At 39.6% G+C, this 18,808-nt stretch overlaps 2 protein-coding genes across 3 annotated transcripts; one reads left to right on the top strand and one right to left on the bottom strand.

Moving 5' to 3' along the window:
• Window positions 1–169: 169 nt before the first annotated feature.
• smap2 (small ArfGAP2) lies at window positions 170–14,165 on the bottom strand. 2 transcript variants are annotated; one of them, XM_008331432.3, is made up of 9 exons: window positions 13,674–14,164; window positions 6,518–6,651; window positions 5,674–5,838; window positions 5,501–5,560; window positions 5,133–5,190; window positions 4,867–5,006; window positions 4,593–4,773; window positions 3,255–3,658; window positions 170–3,170 (listed from the first exon to the last, which is right to left on the bottom strand). In XM_008331432.3, exons 1-9 carry the CDS (start codon window positions 13,777–13,779, stop codon window positions 3,045–3,047), a joined length of 1,374 nt encoding a protein of 457 aa, XP_008329654.1. In that variant the 5' UTR covers window positions 13,780–14,164; the 3' UTR covers window positions 170–3,044. The 2 variants fall into 2 exon arrangements, with proteins under 2 accessions (XP_008329654.1, XP_008329655.1); XM_008331433.3 differs by lacking the exon at window positions 5,501–5,560 and having other exon boundaries at window positions 13,674–14,165.
• A 440-nt stretch (window positions 14,166–14,605) lies between these two features.
• On the top strand, window positions 14,606–18,599 carry trappc3 (trafficking protein particle complex subunit 3). The gene is made up of 5 exons (XM_008331431.3): window positions 14,606–14,778; window positions 15,593–15,690; window positions 16,038–16,137; window positions 16,352–16,534; window positions 16,853–18,599. Exons 1-5 carry the CDS (start codon window positions 14,737–14,739, stop codon window positions 16,970–16,972), a joined length of 543 nt encoding a protein of 180 aa, XP_008329653.1. The 5' UTR covers window positions 14,606–14,736; the 3' UTR covers window positions 16,973–18,599.
• The last annotated feature ends 209 nt before the right edge of the window (window positions 18,600–18,808 follow it).

The following is an 18,808-nucleotide window of genomic DNA, read 5'->3' as shown; positions in this document are numbered from 1 at the left end:
ATATTGGAACGTTTGTATAACGGAAGTAGGACTGCGTTGTACGGTCCTTATTTCCGTTTGTGGATTTGGCACATGACACATGAGTGGCGGTCTTCTGTTTTCCGTCATTAAAGATCCAGTTAGTGACATGGAAAGATTGACTGTGAAAACAACAAGAAAACACAAAATCTCCAGTAAAACAAAAAATATATACATTTATTTGCAAAGATTTTACAGAGTATGCCAGACAAAGAGAAAAAAAAAATGACTACGTGCAACGCAAGGTTAGTGACAAATTAGAAAGTGGCTGAGGTTAAAACCTTCCTCCTCACAGGTGTCAACCTTTACTTCCTCTCTAGGAAAGTCTGAGTGAAAGTGTACAGTTGTGCTTCTACGATGCAGAGTTGACATGTTGGTCTCAGCAGAGAAGGTGAGGCTGCTGCTGTCAGAGTGCTGCTTCAGCTGCCACTATATTTGAAAGAAATGAGGAAAATAGGTGTAGAAAATGGAGACAGCTTCTCTGAGCTGTGACGGTGCAGAAAAACTGACTGCTATGTTGTCAATGTAGCCTTTAATGCTATTTACTTTCTCATCCCGTTCTTCACATCACAAAAGTGCTTCTTTTACAATTTACAATAATGGCTGCATGCATTTTTGTTTTTTATAAAAAAACTAGTTACAAAGTAATTGGAATGGAGAGTTGGTCTAAAAAAGGAGATGTGGCAGGAGAAACACCTCTGGTTGTTCTGGTGGAGGTACGGATGAACGTTGACTCCCACGTGTTCATGTCATTCATGAGGCTTAACATGGGTTTGACTGTAGTTTGTTGGTTTGGCCAGTTCTGGCACTTGTTTTGTGTTTTGGCCTTATAATAACTTTTATGGGCAATTGATTTTTTTTTTGTAATAAGTTATAGGGTATTTGTATTTAATTTTCTCCTAAGTTTTCAGCTAGTTTCTTTCCTACTTCCATTTATTCATGTTGCTGTATTGTCAGCTGTTTCACAAATATATAATATTTAACTATTTATTTTTATTATTTATGTCCAATTAGTAGCTATTTCTGCTGTATTTTTATTTTTTTTCTCATTATTTGTGTGAGATTAGTTTTCTTTAACATATTGTCCTTGTCATTATCTGCTTTTTTAATTTTTTTTTTTAAATTTCTCCTGATTTAGACACTTTTTTCTGACTCTTTCAAAACTCAAAACTCTTTCCAATGTCTTTTAGCTATATGCTTAGGTTTATTAGGCTAATTCTCAGCTAACATCACGTTGTAAAGGTAGTATATTTTAAAGGCATTATGTTCCTTCCACACGTCTGGCTAAAAATGATCTGAACATATATCAGACAGAAATGTAATACATTTAGAGTAAACCCATAACTGCAACCTGACCGTAAGCAGACAGTTGACCCCAGAGCATTCATAAGACAAAGTGCACATAACACGAGAAGGTTAATAACAAGGAGACTCAGGTGTGTGTGTGTATATATCAAAACAAGTCCAGCACAACGGTGAACACATTCAGTACACACATTCATTAAGCTTCCTGTTGGCCAGGGCCAACGGTAAAGGATATGTACTGCAGAGAGAAACCTCAGTCCTGAGACACTTTCTCACATCTGAATGAGCAGAATCCGTGTGTTGTACTGTACATACAATCAAATCACAAAAGGCTAAACATTCTTTACATGCAATTCAGTGGAAGCTTTTGAAACATGACTACTTTGCGCCTTTGAGCAACTCTACTCTCTTTTCTCATTAAATCGCTCTCCATTATTTCTTCCACTGGCAAACATTAAAAAAAAAAAAAAAAAAAGCGCAGATGCCTCTGTTGTATAAGGCAGACTCTGGACTTAAGGAGTGTGAGGTGCCTCACTGCAGCTGAGGAAGTTACACAGTGAATTTCAGAAGCAGGGATAATCAAACCTATTACTGCAGGAGAGCTAAATGAATGGGTTCTATTTCTCACTACTTGGGAGACCATACAGTTGAACAGCCGTAAGAAAGCTAGGGCTAATCTTTGGTTTACCAAAATCTAAATCAGGCCTTCTGATGTAAAGGTTAAATAAGTTATGACTCCAAAACAACTGTGCTATAAATTGAGTAGTTCAGTGAATATGGTAGAACTGATACCAACTTACCATAAAGGATTTGAATGTTTTATGATAGTATTTAGGAGGCATTAAGTTATTTTTATTTAGCTTAAATCTGGCAAAACATCTACTGTCTAATTAAACAATTTATCTATAAATTCTTCCTCATCATGGTCACATATTGTTTCCATCTGCTGGACTCCTGCCCCCTCTGTATGTATTTTTTAATTGTCTGCATTATTAACCGGTGGAAAATACAAACAGTAGGTGTCTGTAATAAATGTTTTTGATAAACATGGTCCACTACGCTAAGATGAGCATTACAAATTGAAATATGCAAGTAATAAAACTGTTGGTTTCTGTTTAGAAAGGGACTGTTTGTAAATGTAAAGAAATGTTGGGAACAGCTTTTAATAATTAAACACTCCCTTCTCATCGTTGCTTTTTACAGTGAACACACTGTGCAAAGTTGCTGATGAAACAGCAGTAAGAGTGACTTTGGGCTCGGCCTACTAACAGTTCCATTGAAGTTCAAATGGAATTAGCCAACACTGTTGAAGGTAAGCTAGGATGAACTAATTGTGACAGCACTTTTGGGAGGATTAAAAACCAAATGTATCAGTGGGTTTTACTGACTTGAAAGAAAAGCTTATTGTGATCAGGTAGTTAACATTCCTCTAAACCATCTGTCTACAATTATAGTCTGACATACAGCAGGACGCAAAGGCAAAAGTGTTACACTTGCCTCTAAACCCTGCTGTCTTGGTCCATTTACCAGAGTGTTCTAAAGGCAAGCATGGAAATCTGGTCAATTATGAGACAAGAGAAGGAAGCATGAGCTTAGAGAAGAGAGAGAGAGAGAGAGAGAGGGAGAGAGAGAGGTAGTAGTCAATATAGTCTAATTCACAGATTCCTACAACTCTCTGTTCATCATCATTGTTGAAACCCGACTCGCTGGGAAAAAAAAGTTCATTTCCAGACATGTGCTGACGTATGGGATGAACTAGGGGCTGCTGAACTACCCATTTGTTGACTGCTGTAACCCCTCATGCTATTGGTGTTGTACATGTTGGCTCCAGCCATCTGCTGAGACATCTGAAACCAACAAAACACAGAAGAGAATTAAAAAACACACATATGCCGGCGTAAAACCAAAACCTAAGCTAATCCAAAACCAACCTGAGCGGTGTTCCACTGTAGCTGCTGCGTTTGCTGCGCTCCGTACACCTGCTGATGCGGTACTGAGGCTACACCCCCAACCTGCTGCTGCCCCATGATCCCAAGGTGCTGCTGTCCCATGACCCCGTTTTGTTGATGGGCCATCATTCCACTTTGCTGCAGTCCCATCATGCCCTGGGCCACCCCTGCCATGTAGGCTGGCCCCACCATGCTGCCGGGCTGAGCCATGACACCCTGTGCACCCATCATACTGTTTGGTTGAGCCCCCATCATGCTGGCCTGTTGCTGTCCCACCATTGCCATCTGTGATGTCATCCTGGCACCGCCCATACCACCCATTTGGGCTAAAGAGTGGTAGGAGCCATAGGGGTGTGTTGGGAATCCCATCTGGTTCATGTACAAACCTGCATGAATAAATAGACAATAAGACAATTATTTTATACTTACTAACAGTCAGAAATACTGAAACTAAATGATCTCAGTCACATTGAATAATGAAAAGAAAAATCCAGTAGATTGGACCATATTACAGAATAATAGTACGGCAGAATATATTCATTAGAAAAGTTATTTTTTTCTTTCTAGCTCTACTAGTACAATTCATGAATGGATTTTCTTAAGCCAATTCTTCCATTCAATATCTAGGTGTTCCACTAAACAGGATCAAAATTCATATTCGAACAACAAAACAACTTTCCGTACCCTATTGTTATTTAATTTTAATGTCAACATTAGAAAAGTTCCATACAAGAATTCTTCTTCATTTGAGCTTTACACATAACCATCGACTTCACTTGGACTATACAGTAAATCCAATCATCTCTGGGACTTACTGTAGGTCAGACACATTTTTCCTGACATAATCAAGTTTTTTCTCCACGACATTTAGAGTTTTTTATGCCTCTGTGACATTTTATTTTACGATTGTGCTGCAGGCATCTGTAGGCCACAAGTTTAGGTTTGACATACTGTATAGAGCTCAGAAAAAACCCTTTCTTTTTCTGCCACTAATATGGAGGTTAAAGTTAATTATTATTATATTATTATATATATTACGTTGGTTATTTAACTTCAACTTGTTGCCTGCATTTTCTTCCTCACATTTTTGTTTTATGTTTCCTGAAAAGTTTTTTTTTTTCTGCCTGTGCTACATCACTGCTCTGTCGTCGTCACATTGCTGAGTTTAGTGAGTCATAGTCTTTAGGCAGAGCCCAGAGGGGCAGGACAGCCCTATTGCCCCAGATCACTGGACCGAGATTATGATGGAATAATGAAATTGTACCAAAAGAAAAATCCTGCCTCCTGAAAGGCTTCCTAGAAACCTGCAGCAATCCTCACCGTGAGTAGCCAGACTGCTAGCGTGCACTGAGGGGGTGGAAGCATACAGAGACAGAATCGAGTCCTTGGACAGTTTCTTGACAGTGCCTTCTCCTGCTTTAGGCGCTGAATCCAGGAACAGGCTGAGATTTTCAGGCACAGATGCAGTCACTCTGCTTTGAGGCATGAAGCTGGAGACGGACTGGCAGGGGCATGGAGAGGTAAAAAAAAAAAAACAAGTCACACAGGTACAGTAGGCAGCAGTCCACAGTATGTACAGTGTTGTAATTCCTACCGTTGATTCAGAGGAGGAATTTGGCATAGAGCTGAACAGATCCAGGCCAGAGTGTGCCTGAGGGGGCACAGCTGGGCTCTGGTTACCGTGTGGTACACATTCACCACCATTAGACACCACAGGACTTGGAGCCGGGGCATCTAGTATAAACAGAGAACTGTGTAAACCTATAGTGTTGCGTTAGTGAGATAAGGTGACATTTAGACAATATGTGGAGGGATACATTTACATTATTCCACAGAATGTGTTTGTGTGAAGCAGGATACCTAAACCCAGCAGATCTGTCACAGCCTGGGAGTCCGTCTTTGGGCTGATCTCTTTTTTCTGTCACGACAGAATGGACGTGATTCATGAAAAGCAAATCTCCATGACACACAAACCAGAAACCATCTGAGAAACAGGGTTGACAATTTTCAACAGGTGAAAAGTAGGAGTGGCACCCCCCACTTTGGGAACCACTGCACTGTAGACTACATTGAGTTTAATTAAAGAGATCCTAAGCAATGGTTGTTCGAACTGCATGACGATCTTCCATCAATAATACATGTGTTCTGTCTCCATCAGTCTAAAACTGATGCTCTTTAGCCGTGATGCTGCCATTAAAAGCCACGGGAAGACAAAAGCACTCACTCACCAGTTTCATCTTCTCAAACACGACCGGTTCCTTGGGTATATTTTCGCAGCTCTTTTCCTTCTGCGCATAAAAACAAATGTGCTCTTCACTCTCTGCTGGATTACCATGTTTTCCTGTGTGTATAGTAACATGTGATGTGAACACAATTGTGTGTGAGGTGTGTCTAAACTCACTCTGAGCATCTGGATGTCAATGACCTTGTCCATGTATTTCTTCTTATCGTACTTGTCCCGAATAAAGACCTCTGCGGACTGGTCCGTCTCAGGGCGCTGGAAGCACTCAGGTAAGAAGGCCTCGTAAAGACGTTTGGCCTTGGCATTTCCCATTTCCTGAACGCACTGGTGATGCAGACAAGCACGTAACACTTGAAGTGACCTTATCATACAAGTATAACTTCTCATTTTAAAATCGGTGAAAATCATCTCATATCAATCATCTCTGTTTTACACAGGGAGAAATATTTCTAGTCTCCGTGCCTATGAGTCAAGGTGAGCGGTATATTGTACATATAATGTGAATATAATGCTGTGGTAAATGCACATCCTGTTCTTTCTTCACTCGTCAGTGCTGTCCTGTCCTTGAAGGATACAGTTACAAAAGGCCAATAAAATGGGTTATTTCTGCTGCTCTGCTGCTTCACATACAGCTGATTCAGGAAAAGCTTTTATTTAATGATGTTAGACTGTAAAGAAAAAAAGTAGCCTTCAGTACCTGACCCACTAGATCGTTGAAGATCTTGAACAAAGGTTTAAGTACCATTTTTTATCAAGTCAATGAATATATTAGCTTGATTTAGAAAGTTAATAATAACTTTCTTTATATGACCAAGACTACTTTGAGTGGAAATTCCCTGACTATTTCAAGCAAATCCATTTACTGTATACATTTTATTTATTTTTTATTTATGAGAGAAAGTAGAAGCGGAGTGAGGAGGGGCAGAGTGAGGGTGGACATGATTAGTTACTGTGATTGACAGCAGTTGCTGACCACAGTGTTACCTGAGGTGTGACCACTGACCTGAACCTGCTCCTGTGTCCACTCATCCAGGTTCACAGATTTGACCTTGGAGATGTGAACTCCCAGGTTTCGATGGATTCCGGCACAGCGTATACAAATGAAAATGCCCAAATTCCAGGACGCCCATCTTGGACCTGGTCAAAATAAGAACGGACACAAACAGGTGGGTTAGTAACACTGGTGTTATGAGGTTGACACATGGTGGATTTCACTCCATTTATAGTAAGACAAGACTGAAACCTCAATTATGAGTTTAAATTCAGCCAGGAACTGAACTAATCCTGTGGAAGTCCTGACTCACAACTGGATCCAACAAGACAATTACCCTACATAAGTGACACACACAACCCACCCCCCCGGCTATCCACAGAGATTCATTCTCATTCAGTCCCAGGTCTACATGCACATGACATCGTCAGACAACGTTTTCCTGCCATATGTGTTTTTCTAGCACTGTCAGCGCCACATTTAGCCCCTTGCTACTAGTGTTTGAAGTACAAATAGCGTTGTCTTGTTTGCCTCGGTGTCGGCTTCTTCATCTGCAAAGCTGTCAGAATCTTTGTCTTAACTCAATCACACGAGGGAGAAATAAAAACAACATTCTTGGTCTTTTTCCTCTTGCCTTAATAATGCAACCACCCTCTTCAGACATCACAGGCAGCTTCAAAGGGAATGCTGAAGCTTCTCCCCCCCATTGATCTACATCTATCTTCTCATCGCTCTGTTCTTCTGTTCTCCCGCTGCCCCCTGCTTCTTTTTTTCCACTCTTATTTCCCAAAGTGTGCTTCAAGTGCTTGCATGCAACCACGGCACAAGCAGCTGCACTGTGGCCTTTACACCACCAGGTGGCAGGTGGAAGAGTAGTCTAAGAGGAAGCAGTGTTTAGAAAGGCGGATGTATGCTAATGTTACAGGAAACTGAGTTTCAGGAAAGAACACATGCAAAAACCTTCCTCTTTGTGTCAACACTAAAAACACAGCCAGAGTGAAACGGCTCTGCCTCTGCCCTTATTACATGGTGGACACAACTGTACCATTTTACTGTTATGTTTGAACCTACTAGACAGACTGTGCTTACTTCTGCATTTTAGAAGTAAAAGTATTACCCAGAGAGCTCCGGGACAGACAGCGTCCATCTCCCTGACCTGAGTCTGAGTGCTGGCTAATAATAGCCCAATTATTCCTGCAAAGCCGGACTAAATGCTGTAAACGTTGGCACCGCCACAAAGTAAGAATTGATTATCAATTATTTTCAACTCCCTGAACAGGAATTAGCTCGTCCTACTGACTTTCAGAGTTTCCCGGGCACCAAGTGTAATCTCTCACATTCCCCACTCTTCTCTCTGATGTCTCTCTGACACAGGGCTTCATTTTGGGCCTCCACCTTTTCAAACAGGACATTACCCATGTATGGGTTTGTCTATTTGCTGCATATTCCTATTTGGATAATAAAATAATATGTTAATTATTTTATTATGAAGCGTGTTATGGTGTAATTCTTGAATTCATTGAGTTTGTCCAGATGTTCTTTGGAGGACGGAGGATCGCTCTGCACAAGTTATGGTTTCCAATTTACAACAAATTCTGACCCCTGTAGGTAAATAAATCTACCCATCATCAGAGTGAATGACCTGTCATTCTATTGTACTCCCCCCCCTTTGAATTGTATGTATGATCTGAAAATGCCTATACTTGGATTTTCATCAATTCAGTAGTGAAGATGCAAACTTTAAACATTCAAAATAAAATGAATAATTTTCACCACAGTAGTCTTGTTTTTAGCGAAGCGTGACTCAGGGTGTGCAGTATGTCGGTCCAGCAACAGTTTACTCCTCCATGTACTTTGAACAGATTTAGTAGGTAGAGAGTGGGAGGAACAGACATTTAAAAAGGGAAACAGTCTCTTGGAGAGTTTACATGGCAGTGCTCATTTCTCTGCCTCTGTTCTCGTCATCCAGTCAACCTCCACACACTACACTTGAGTTACAGCAGATATTTCAAACTTCACCAATAAATCAGTTTTATTGTCAAAGGTAAAAACTATGCGAGCTGAAAGATTAGGCCTGGCTCCGGATGAATCAGAGAAAATTAATGACCCTGGCTGTCAAGCTCGCAGCTCGAGGCGCATCAGGGGAGGAGCAGGCTGAGACAGGGCGAGAGCTGAAAACGGAGGAAAAAACAGAGTCATCAAATAGTGGACGTCAGCTGTTTGATGACCTGCTGCGATACACTGGGACATGGTGAGAAAGAGGCTCACTGAACAAACCGCTCTATCAGGCAGCCACCCACACAAGGACACCTCTATTTGCATCACGACACGTGTAAAAACATGTCTTTGATTCGTCCTCTAAGGTGATAATCCTTTATTGAATTTAAACAACCTTAATGAACAGGAAGATTTGATTTTCTACCTGGGACCAACGGTTTTCAAATCAAATATTTTTTATATTTTTTTTTAAATAACAATTTGTCCTGAATTTCATACTAGTTGCCAATTATGAGGAAAGGAAGATTCCCACTTCCTCCCACAGTCTGATCTCATTTTGAGGGTATTCTGGAAAAATATATCTGGAAAAAAACACCCAACAAATATTTTATTTTTTTTAACTAATAACCGTAAAAAGTAGTTACAGGGTACTTTTGTTTTGACTGATATATTTAGGGAGGCTGTTGAACCTAAATGTTCTGTCTTGGTCTGAGAGGGTGCAAAGAAAGTGTCTCAGCTCTGCCTTGATTGTTGACGACGTCTGTAGAGTGTATTTCTCTACAGACAGGAGAACCCATCATCAGTGTTCCATACTTCATTGTCATCACATGGCCTTTTTAAGAGCAGCGATCAACACGCAGCATGAATAATTAAAAAACAACATCTTATGACTATGATGCACATAAACATCCAAAGGGATCAGGGCTTTTCCCAGCTGGTGAAAGTAGCGTTGATTATTAGTGGGGTAATTTCAACACACAGTTATACTGCACAAAAGTAATATCACAAGAGTCAGAATCAGCTCCAAATCCAAGCAGTGGTGATTAGGAAACAGAACTGCAAGAAGGAGAACTTTATCTGTGGCAGCAGGAAACACCATTAGTCAAGAGGATGACAGTTTTGCACAATGACATGGAGGCAATTTTATGTGCACAATGTCACAAAACTGTGTAGATGTGAGGTAGTTCTAATTAGTGGGACAATAATTATGCTAGATTGTGCAGCTTTAGCTTGATATATAAACATTTTACCTATTTTTTTTTTAAGATTTCCAGTGTTTCAAATATTATAATAATAATAAACAACTAGAAAGAAAATATATTCATGAATAGATTTCACAATGTTCTTGTGTAAAATTACACATGCAAAAATGGTGTATAAGAATTGTGTAAAAGAATGGCCTCACCTGTGTCCACATCTGAAGTACCTAACATTTGTATAATTTAAGTCATACTTACTATCCTGTTTATGTATTTGTATTTATTCCTAATAATATACTGCAGTACGATCCTCAAGGCCCTCAGTGCATTTCAATCAGTCCAAATAGCTTAAGGCCAGCCAGTGACCCAGTCTCCATCTGAGCGAACAGATGGAGACTTGATTGATAAATTACTAATACACACCCACCATCTGTGTGAGAGCTTTAGCGACATGACTGTGATCCTTCAGGTGAGTCACTGTGGGTGACTGGATTATACAGTACATTCAAAATGAGTGGGATACTTTCTACAGTTTTATCGTCTGTAGCTGTGACCATCAACTGGTAGAGCCTCAAATGATTAATTCTGCTCACGGCCCATGACCAAAGGACCGGTACCGGTCCACAGCCCATGGTTTGGGGACCACTGTTGTCGATGACAAAAGACACAGTAGCTCTGTGTTTAAAAGGCCCCACCATATGAATTCTAATGGGCTACTGTTGTCCTACTTATTTATGTTTTTTACCCAGATACTGGCTACGTGTCTGTACTACAGCACCCAATCCATTGGGTGGCACTGTGTGACTCTGTCAGCCAAAGGAATTGAACGCTAAACCTCCTTCCTGTTTCAAGGAAATCTCTGCTGTATGCTGATTGGAAGAGATAATGGGATGGAAGGGTGAAGAGAGTGGGGAGGAGGAGGAGGAGGAGGGACAAGGCATGACATCACCAGGTGATATCTCCACAGCAACCCAGGCCTGGTATGTACATAAACACAAGTACAATAGAGACAATAAAGGAGGCAGGCTTTTATGCAGGCACAACATACACACACACACACACACACATGTACACACATACACTCATCCCCTTGAGACCAGGCAAGAGGTGAAAGACTACATTATGCACTTGCCTCAACCTCTCTTCCACCATCTCCTCATTAATGCCTGTGAGTGTTGAGGATTTACTGTAAGTCACGTTGAAACACAGTGATAAAAAAAAAAAAAACAGAAACCAGATAACAGAGGAACTGCAGGCAAACAATTGGAATGAAGGGCAGAGGAAAAAAAAAAAAACGTGGTGTAAGGTTTTTTTCACGTTATAAACAGGAAACAGAAAATGCCTGCTAGCTTTATGTTCTTGTTAGCATGCACTTCGTCCCATATCTCACCACTTCCTCCTTTTATACCCAGAGGGCAGAAAGTGATAAAGATGCAGCAAGCTCAGTCAGAGCAAACAAGATTAGACCAAACCTCATCACGGGCCATATGGCCAAAAGCCTGAGTCAGGAGACGGGGGAACGGGAGACACATTCGTGCACATGCATTAAATTGTGCATGTTTGGATTTGCAGGAGTGGGTGGTTGTGACTGAAATGCACAGTAGAGTAACACTTACACCTGTGAAAAAGTAAAACGTGCAAACAATGTAGGAGGTGAATCAATCAAACTTCTCACATTCTCCCCCTCCTCGTTCTCAAGTTAGCTTCTGCTGGGGAACGTCGCAGAATACTTGAGTTTGACATTAAAATTCTCACAATGAAGCATATCTAACAACTACATATGTACTGCTAGCCTTCAATAGTACAGTTTTATCAGGTTATTTAGATGTATGTCAAACATAAGCCTAAAAGCAAATAATAAATACTTGAAAAAGTGAGTTAAAAGTTAGAAAAGGAGGTTGAATTCACAATAACAAAACTTTGCTCCTGTCCACTTCCTGTCCAGCTCTTCACAAATTAGCAATTTCTAAAACGCAAACACTTTGCCTTTGTTGATGCAGTCAAATGACCTGATGAGCTGGGAGACTGCTATTCAAACTCAACTACTGTACAGTCCCAAGTTCGTTTGCTCCAAGTCTGTGTATTTGTGACCCGTTCAAATACCATTCAGAGGGCCGTCAAACAAAGCATTGACAACATCTTGACTGTGTGTGTGAATCCATCCAACCAGGGCTCAATTATCACAGCACTGAACAAAGGAGATCTGTTTACTTTCTATTTGTGACATTGTGTCACAGTGTGCACCAGTGTTATGAACAAGGCTGAAAGATAACTTTCTGTCTCACAAGTATAAAAACACTCTCTACTACTGTGATACTCTTATTTTCTTTCTGAAACATTTGAGTCTAGAGCAAAGGAAGCGGTCACAATCCATTTTTTTAGACGTCAATCTGACCATGCTTAATGTTTCCTATGAAATATTTAGTGATGCTCCATCAGCATCACAGATATTTTTCCCTTGCATTTGGCAGCTAAATAACCTGTAGGAGATACAGATCTGCAGACGCAGCAATAAAAACCCATCTACTGGCAGACAGAAGTGACTACACTTTAAAGTCAGTAGTTAATAATAACCTGACAACATATTTATCTTTAGAAAGACAGATACATTGGATAGAAACTAAAATTGAAGAATACTCTAGGTCTGGTTACATTTAAGACCTGGTTACACCAGCACAGAATACTAACAGTACACATTTTTGGTATAAGTGTAAAGTTTATGTTAAGGTTGTGCATTTATGTCAACTACTATAGTTCTGACCAGAGCAGAGAATGACGTTTTGGTCTCAAGGTCAAGTTGAATTCAGGGACTATTAAACGGACATCTTCAAAGTCTTTTTGGAGATGAACCATTTTTGGTTTTTCATTCACTGGACGGGAAATGGCATCACAAGGAGAGTCATCAGTTTCAAGTTAGCTGAGGTTTGGAGGCAGGCAGTTCTGATACTGCACTTGTCCATTGTTTATTTACAAAACAAATGACTTCTAACTAATGACTGGAACACAGTTTTCCTATTTCCTATTAAATTGTGACTAAATGTATACGGAATCTTCACAATTCTTTTGTCAACGTATTTTTTTTTTAAGTGTCTGACTGGTACAACAGGTTGAGTTGCTGACAAACTGAACCTACAGACACTTGTATGTTAAACAACCAGAGGGGACACAATACAAATAGAACAGTCTTAACCACACTTCTTACATGGTTGTAAACGTCAACTAAAGGAGCAGCAGAAAAGATGCTGAAAAAAAGCATCACAGAGAAAGAAAAACTTTAAATAAGGAAACAAAGCAAAGTTAATAAAGCCAATGTTATACACTGTTGTTGAAAAGATTCTACAAGTTTAGAAGCTTATATTTATTTATTCTGCATTTAAAATCTCACAGTCTAGAGCTACTGCTGAATGTGCATGACAGGGGTTTCACCAGGCAACAATTTTAAGATCAACGCTCAACAGTGCACTGGTGCCATATTTTTCATTGGTTTTTTAGCAAGTAGTATGACGGCGTGACTAGTCATCTGTATAACCTGTGAAAACATCTCTCAATGACTCAGTCTGTGGGCATCACAGACCATCGATCTTCTCAAAGCATCGGTCTGCTCAAAGCAGCTGTTCGTTCTGTCTGTAGACGAATGTTATCACAGTTTTAAAGCCGGCGACTTTAGAGGTTTTAACTAAGAACCAAGACATTCCCTTCATCACATTTGCATCACCTTTCCATCATCGCATTTGCTCCTATTGATGCGTCATGTTCTCGTCATCCACTAATCAGTGCTGTTTGACAGTAGTATTCTGATGTTAAGAATACAGAGCGTGTGAGGATATGGCCCCGTGCCCTGCACCCTGTTAAGGTGTAATTGGCCGAGAGCTGATGAATGCAACGCCGCATTTTACAGTGTAGTAAACGAGACTTGTGCTTCGATTCACAAAAGATAGACTGCAAATAAATAAAATAAAAAATCCATTTACCTTTCGATTCACAGTCAGCGCAGTATTTATTCTCCTCCTGGGCCAACAAAGAGTTGAGGACAGCCTGGTATCTGTCAATGTCTTTCACAGATTTGCCCGTCGTCATTGCACCGGTGCATCGACTCCTCCTCCAGAGCGCACACTGTCCGTGCCGGCTATTGTTGCACAGCCTCTTGTATCACAAAATGAAAGGAACGAGTGTGTGTGCGTGCGTGTGTGTAAGCGCAAAGGCGATGCTCTTCTTCCTCACGGTTGGAGCTCAGCGTGTTTACTTCACCACAATGGGATGACTGCCCTTGAGCCAAGCAGCACACGGTTCACTGGAGTTGCACAGAGAGCTGTGATCGATGCGTAAGGTGGGAGAAATGGACCATGTGACTGATCAGAGTCAAACATATACATCTGTACTGTAACGCTGGTACTGAATCATGATCTCTGTCTCTCTCTCTGTCTCTCTCTCTCTTTTTCTCTTCCCGCATATGCAAAGACCTTCACTTTTTATTCTAACGCATTCCCTCGTCATTGAAAAAAAAATTAAATCCCTCAAATTGAAGGTATACTATCTTACTGATAAATATTTTGCTTATACTGCCATCTTGAGGTCATTTATTACATTTTATAAGAAACAGGTCTAAGGGCTCAAGTGATGCCCCTCCAAGACGCTGGGTGGCGACAAAACAAATTATCACGCATAATCGAGATGTCATTAGACGTCAAGCTAACAATAGTACTAGCGGAAGTACGTGTAATCTTTTTTATAACTACTAGTTTTAATATAAGTTGAACATGTCAGTAAAAAGACATGAAACAAAACATAAAATGTAAACATATCCACAACACTACAGCTATTTTACCTACATTCGCTTCTAAAGCAACCTTATTTAGAGCTTTATTTCGGGTTTATTTTACGTATTTACCGGAAACATGTATTTAATCTCGCTAACTTTCCTTTAGCGGAAGTGAGCGACAGCACGAGCAAATGCGGAACTAACTACCTAAGCAGAATAAAATAATAAAAACTATTATCCATTCGACACATTGTAATAATTTAAAACTGTCCACAATGTCCAGGCAGTCCAATCGAACAGCAGACAGTAAGAAGATGGTAAGTGACAGCTGTGGCATGAACATTAGTAGAATAAAGCTGTTAAATGATGCTCGCTGTTGCTAGTTAGCTTTTCGATCATCACTATGTTTTATGTATTTTCCTTCTCCCGTATGTGATGTAGGTTTAACCCTTTATTTAACATTACTGAAATAGTAGTAAGAAGTAATTCATGGAAACATCCGAATTGACATTTTGAATATGATTGTAATTAATGGCATATTTAGCTCCAACAGACGTACGTCCCCGTCTTATAGTTTATATTTAATTTTAGAGTTCACGACTCCTGTCGAGCAAGTTACAAAATATGTTTGGAATGATTTTATCCAAATAAAAAATGTTTAAAATTCACGGCAAACCATCTACCTAAATTATTCTGCACTTATGTGGTTAATTACGATGTGTTTAAGACGTTTACTAAAGCTATTCTAGAAGTTTGAACGTTTGTAAAGATATATCGGCCTGCCTATGCATTATTTGAGCTTTTAACCGAAGTCACCTCTTTTTTAAAAAATATGTCAACCTTAAAAAATGAATTTCTGGTGTGAATCGCATTTTATACAGTAACATCAGATTTCAGCACCGGGAGCTGTCCGCACTTTTGCCCAAAAAACCCTTTGGGCAGAAAATATAACATTCTAAATTCCAGTGCTGACTTTATTTTTGCAACATGAGCAGTAAAAAGGCCACTGTATACATGCTGTAATGTTTAGTGATCATACGCATATCCCTGTTTACAAAAAAATAAAAATAAAAATACGTAGAAAAGAAAAACATTTACATTTTTTCCTTCATACTCTTCCACTGCTTTTAGAACTCAGAGCTCTTCACTCTGACATATGGGGCTCTGGTCACTCAACTGTGTAAAGACTATGAGAATGATGAAGAAGTCAATAAACAACTGGACAAAATGTAAGTTATGACATGATACTGTATGATTTGATTACATTTTGCATTCCTGATGGATTTAATTGAAGATGTCTTTTAATTAAAAAGATAAAGTTCCCACTGTCCAAACTGGTAGTTTCAAGCCAAGTGGACAGATTCACGAGATTGTGTCAGGATCAGAATATATCCTTTGGCAGTCTAGATGCGATTACTTCTAGTCTTTATTTCATGGTTTATGAGGCATTAAAGCGTAGGACATTAGCTGTTAATAGTACAATGTCATTAAGTCTGAGTCTCCATAGTAAAAAGAAAGAGGCACACACAAACTTGGTTGTTCTTTTATTTTTCATCTGCCTTCCACTGCTTCACAGGGGTTATAACATTGGAGTTCGTCTCATTGAAGACTTCCTGGCACGCTCCAGCATCGGCAGGTGTCAAGATTTCCGAGAAACAGCTGACGTCATTGCTAAGGTAATTGCAAAAGTGACACTTGTCTTACAACACTTATTTATCACATGTTTTATAATAAATATACAAGTCTGATCTCAATTTTAAGTTAAATGCGCTTAATTTCTATTTTAAGTGTAAAAATCACCTTGTAAAAACCCATTATGTAAATGGCAGACTTTAAGCCTTTTTTTTTCTATCTTAAGTTGACATCCTGTCATGTATTGGATTTTAACAGGTTGCCTTTAAGATGTACCTGGGAACAACTCCCAGTGTGACCAACTGGAGCCCAGCTGGAGATGAATTCTCACTCATCCTAGAGAATAACCCACTGGTGGACTTTGTGGAGCTGCCAGATAATCACAATACACTGATATACTCCAACCTGCTGTGTGGGGTCCTCAGAGGAGCGCTGGAGATGGTAAAAAAAGAATATCTGGTAGTAATAGAGAATACAGAGGGTGCTTGACTTTTGTCGGGGTTCGGTTCCTAGCGGTGATGTAGCTCAAGTTTACATACAATTATATATATGTAGGAAAAAAACAATAGCGGACAGCAGTGAAGACCACACAAAGTGTGTTGTTGAATTCTTTTTACTCCTTAACAAGACTTTAATGTAATTTATACATAGCGGGTGTGGCGTCATAACCTCAAAACACCGTCGGTCGATGACAAGGTTAACAAAGGTTCTCCTGTACTTTGTTTTTTGGTGCAATCAAACTTAGTGTTTTTGCTTTAGGTCCAGATGGCGGTGGATGTGAGATTTGTCCAGGACACGCTGAGAGGAGACAACGTCACAGAAATCCGCATGAAGTTCATTAAAAGGATTGAGGAAAATCTCCCAGCAGGAGATGAGTGACGTGGTGTAGTGTTTTACAAGGAACGTGTTCACTTACAGACTGAAAGGATGAATCACCTGAAGTTCAACACATCAGCTTGGGTGATACATGGCAACATTACTGTCACTTTCCTTTCTATCTTTATGTCAGGTAAGAGCTCTCAATTAATGTGGCCGCTCTCATAATAAAGGAGAAAGGAAGGAATACGTTTGATGCCATAAAAACACCTACAGTAAATATTTTGACATCTAGTTTTATGGTGCTGATTAAAAAGGCCGGTGGTCGGTAAAACATTTAAGATTCATGAAGGAGAAATAAAACAAGCTGCAAAATCATAACTCTACCTGGAATATATTTTGGCTGACAGGGTGAAAGATGCTGTGGACCACAATCTTATGTAATACTTTATACTAAAATTTCATGTTGTGATTCACATTCTATTCCTCATTCCTTATTTATTTGATCATGTGTCTAGCCCTAAAACACGGCCATTTTTAAATCTAATCCATAATCTAGTTCTTTCATTTGCTGACGTAGTAATTTATGTACAAAGACGCAAATAAATGCAACAGATTAGCTTCAGAAACACCTCACTTCTCAGTTTGTTTTCTTGACATTGAGCAGTTCTAACTCACAAGCTGGACCTTGTGTCCAACATGTCACCTTGTCACTGCTGCAGTGTCCTGTATGAGTGTTATGGTGTCGGAAAACCACGCACACTCTGTAAAGGCCAACAGCAACTGAACTAATTTCTTTTTTGTGTTTGTTTTTTAACTTTCATGGAAAGTAACTTGCGTGTTTGTGGTCGCAAAATGTGTCTGTCTTGTGTGTGCATGTATCATGAACATTCACAGTTGGCACACCTGTGAATGTTATGTCGGCACAAGGCTACTGAACACCTCATCAGTGATTATGAACACACTGAAAACGCATACAGACACGTCATCAAAAGAACACTCAACAACAACATTGCAAATTTATAATTATGTACTAATAACTACTAATACTAATAATGGTGATATTTGTTTCAGGTTTCCTTTTGGTACACACTATTAGCTCCTTAGTTAGAAGCCCTGAAATTCTCAACATATTTTGGGGTTTATTCTGTCATCCACCACCAGAGGCTGCTGTTCTCATTGAGTTCTTTCCGCTAAAGGCTGCATATATCCCTAGACCTCTGTCATTTAACATTCTTTGACCAAAGATGGTTATTGTAGGAGAAATACATTCCTTTATTTGTGAGCATGGTGTGTAGTAGTTCATTTGTCTAAGCCCACTTCCATTTTGTGAATAAGGATTCTGGGTAATCATTAGAATTGTTTAAAACATTAAATATTTGAGGCATTTTAATAGTGGTCAGCATGCAATACACCTGGTGGTTGTTTTGATGATCTATATTTCCTGTAGAATCAAGTTGTTCTTCGCTTACCCAAAGGTTAATAACTTGACAGTGGATGTTGAATCAATGTTTAAACACCTATTAAAAACCACATAAAAAAAGAGATAAATGAACTGCAAATATCCCTCGGCAAATGCGAGAATCGCCGTGTCACTTTTGTTCCACAACCGATCACCAACAAGCCTGTTTATAGTTGATTGTTTCCGAAGCTCTATCCATTAAACGAGACTTTCAAGGATCCAAACAAATGTAACAGTGTTATGACTTTTCTCCTTTTAACCTGCACATCTGAAATTTCCATTCCGTTTGCAAGTTCAGCAAATGAAAACACACAGGCACACACACAAAAAAATGAGTTATTATGAGATTCTTCATGAGCCACGAGGAGTTGCTTTGAAGATGCTATTTTTATCTCTTATTTTCCCTTTCTGCGTCTTTCTCTCCCATCTTTGGGTTA

Source organism: Cynoglossus semilaevis, chromosome 18 (genome assembly GCF_000523025.1).
Source record: "Cynoglossus semilaevis isolate Cse_v1.0 chromosome 18, Cse_v1.0, whole genome shotgun sequence".
In the NCBI taxonomy this organism is placed as follows: Eukaryota; Metazoa; Chordata; class Actinopteri; order Pleuronectiformes; family Cynoglossidae; genus Cynoglossus; species Cynoglossus semilaevis.
Note: the sequence above shows the minus strand (reverse complement) of the source record. Positions and strands in the feature narration are given on the sequence as shown.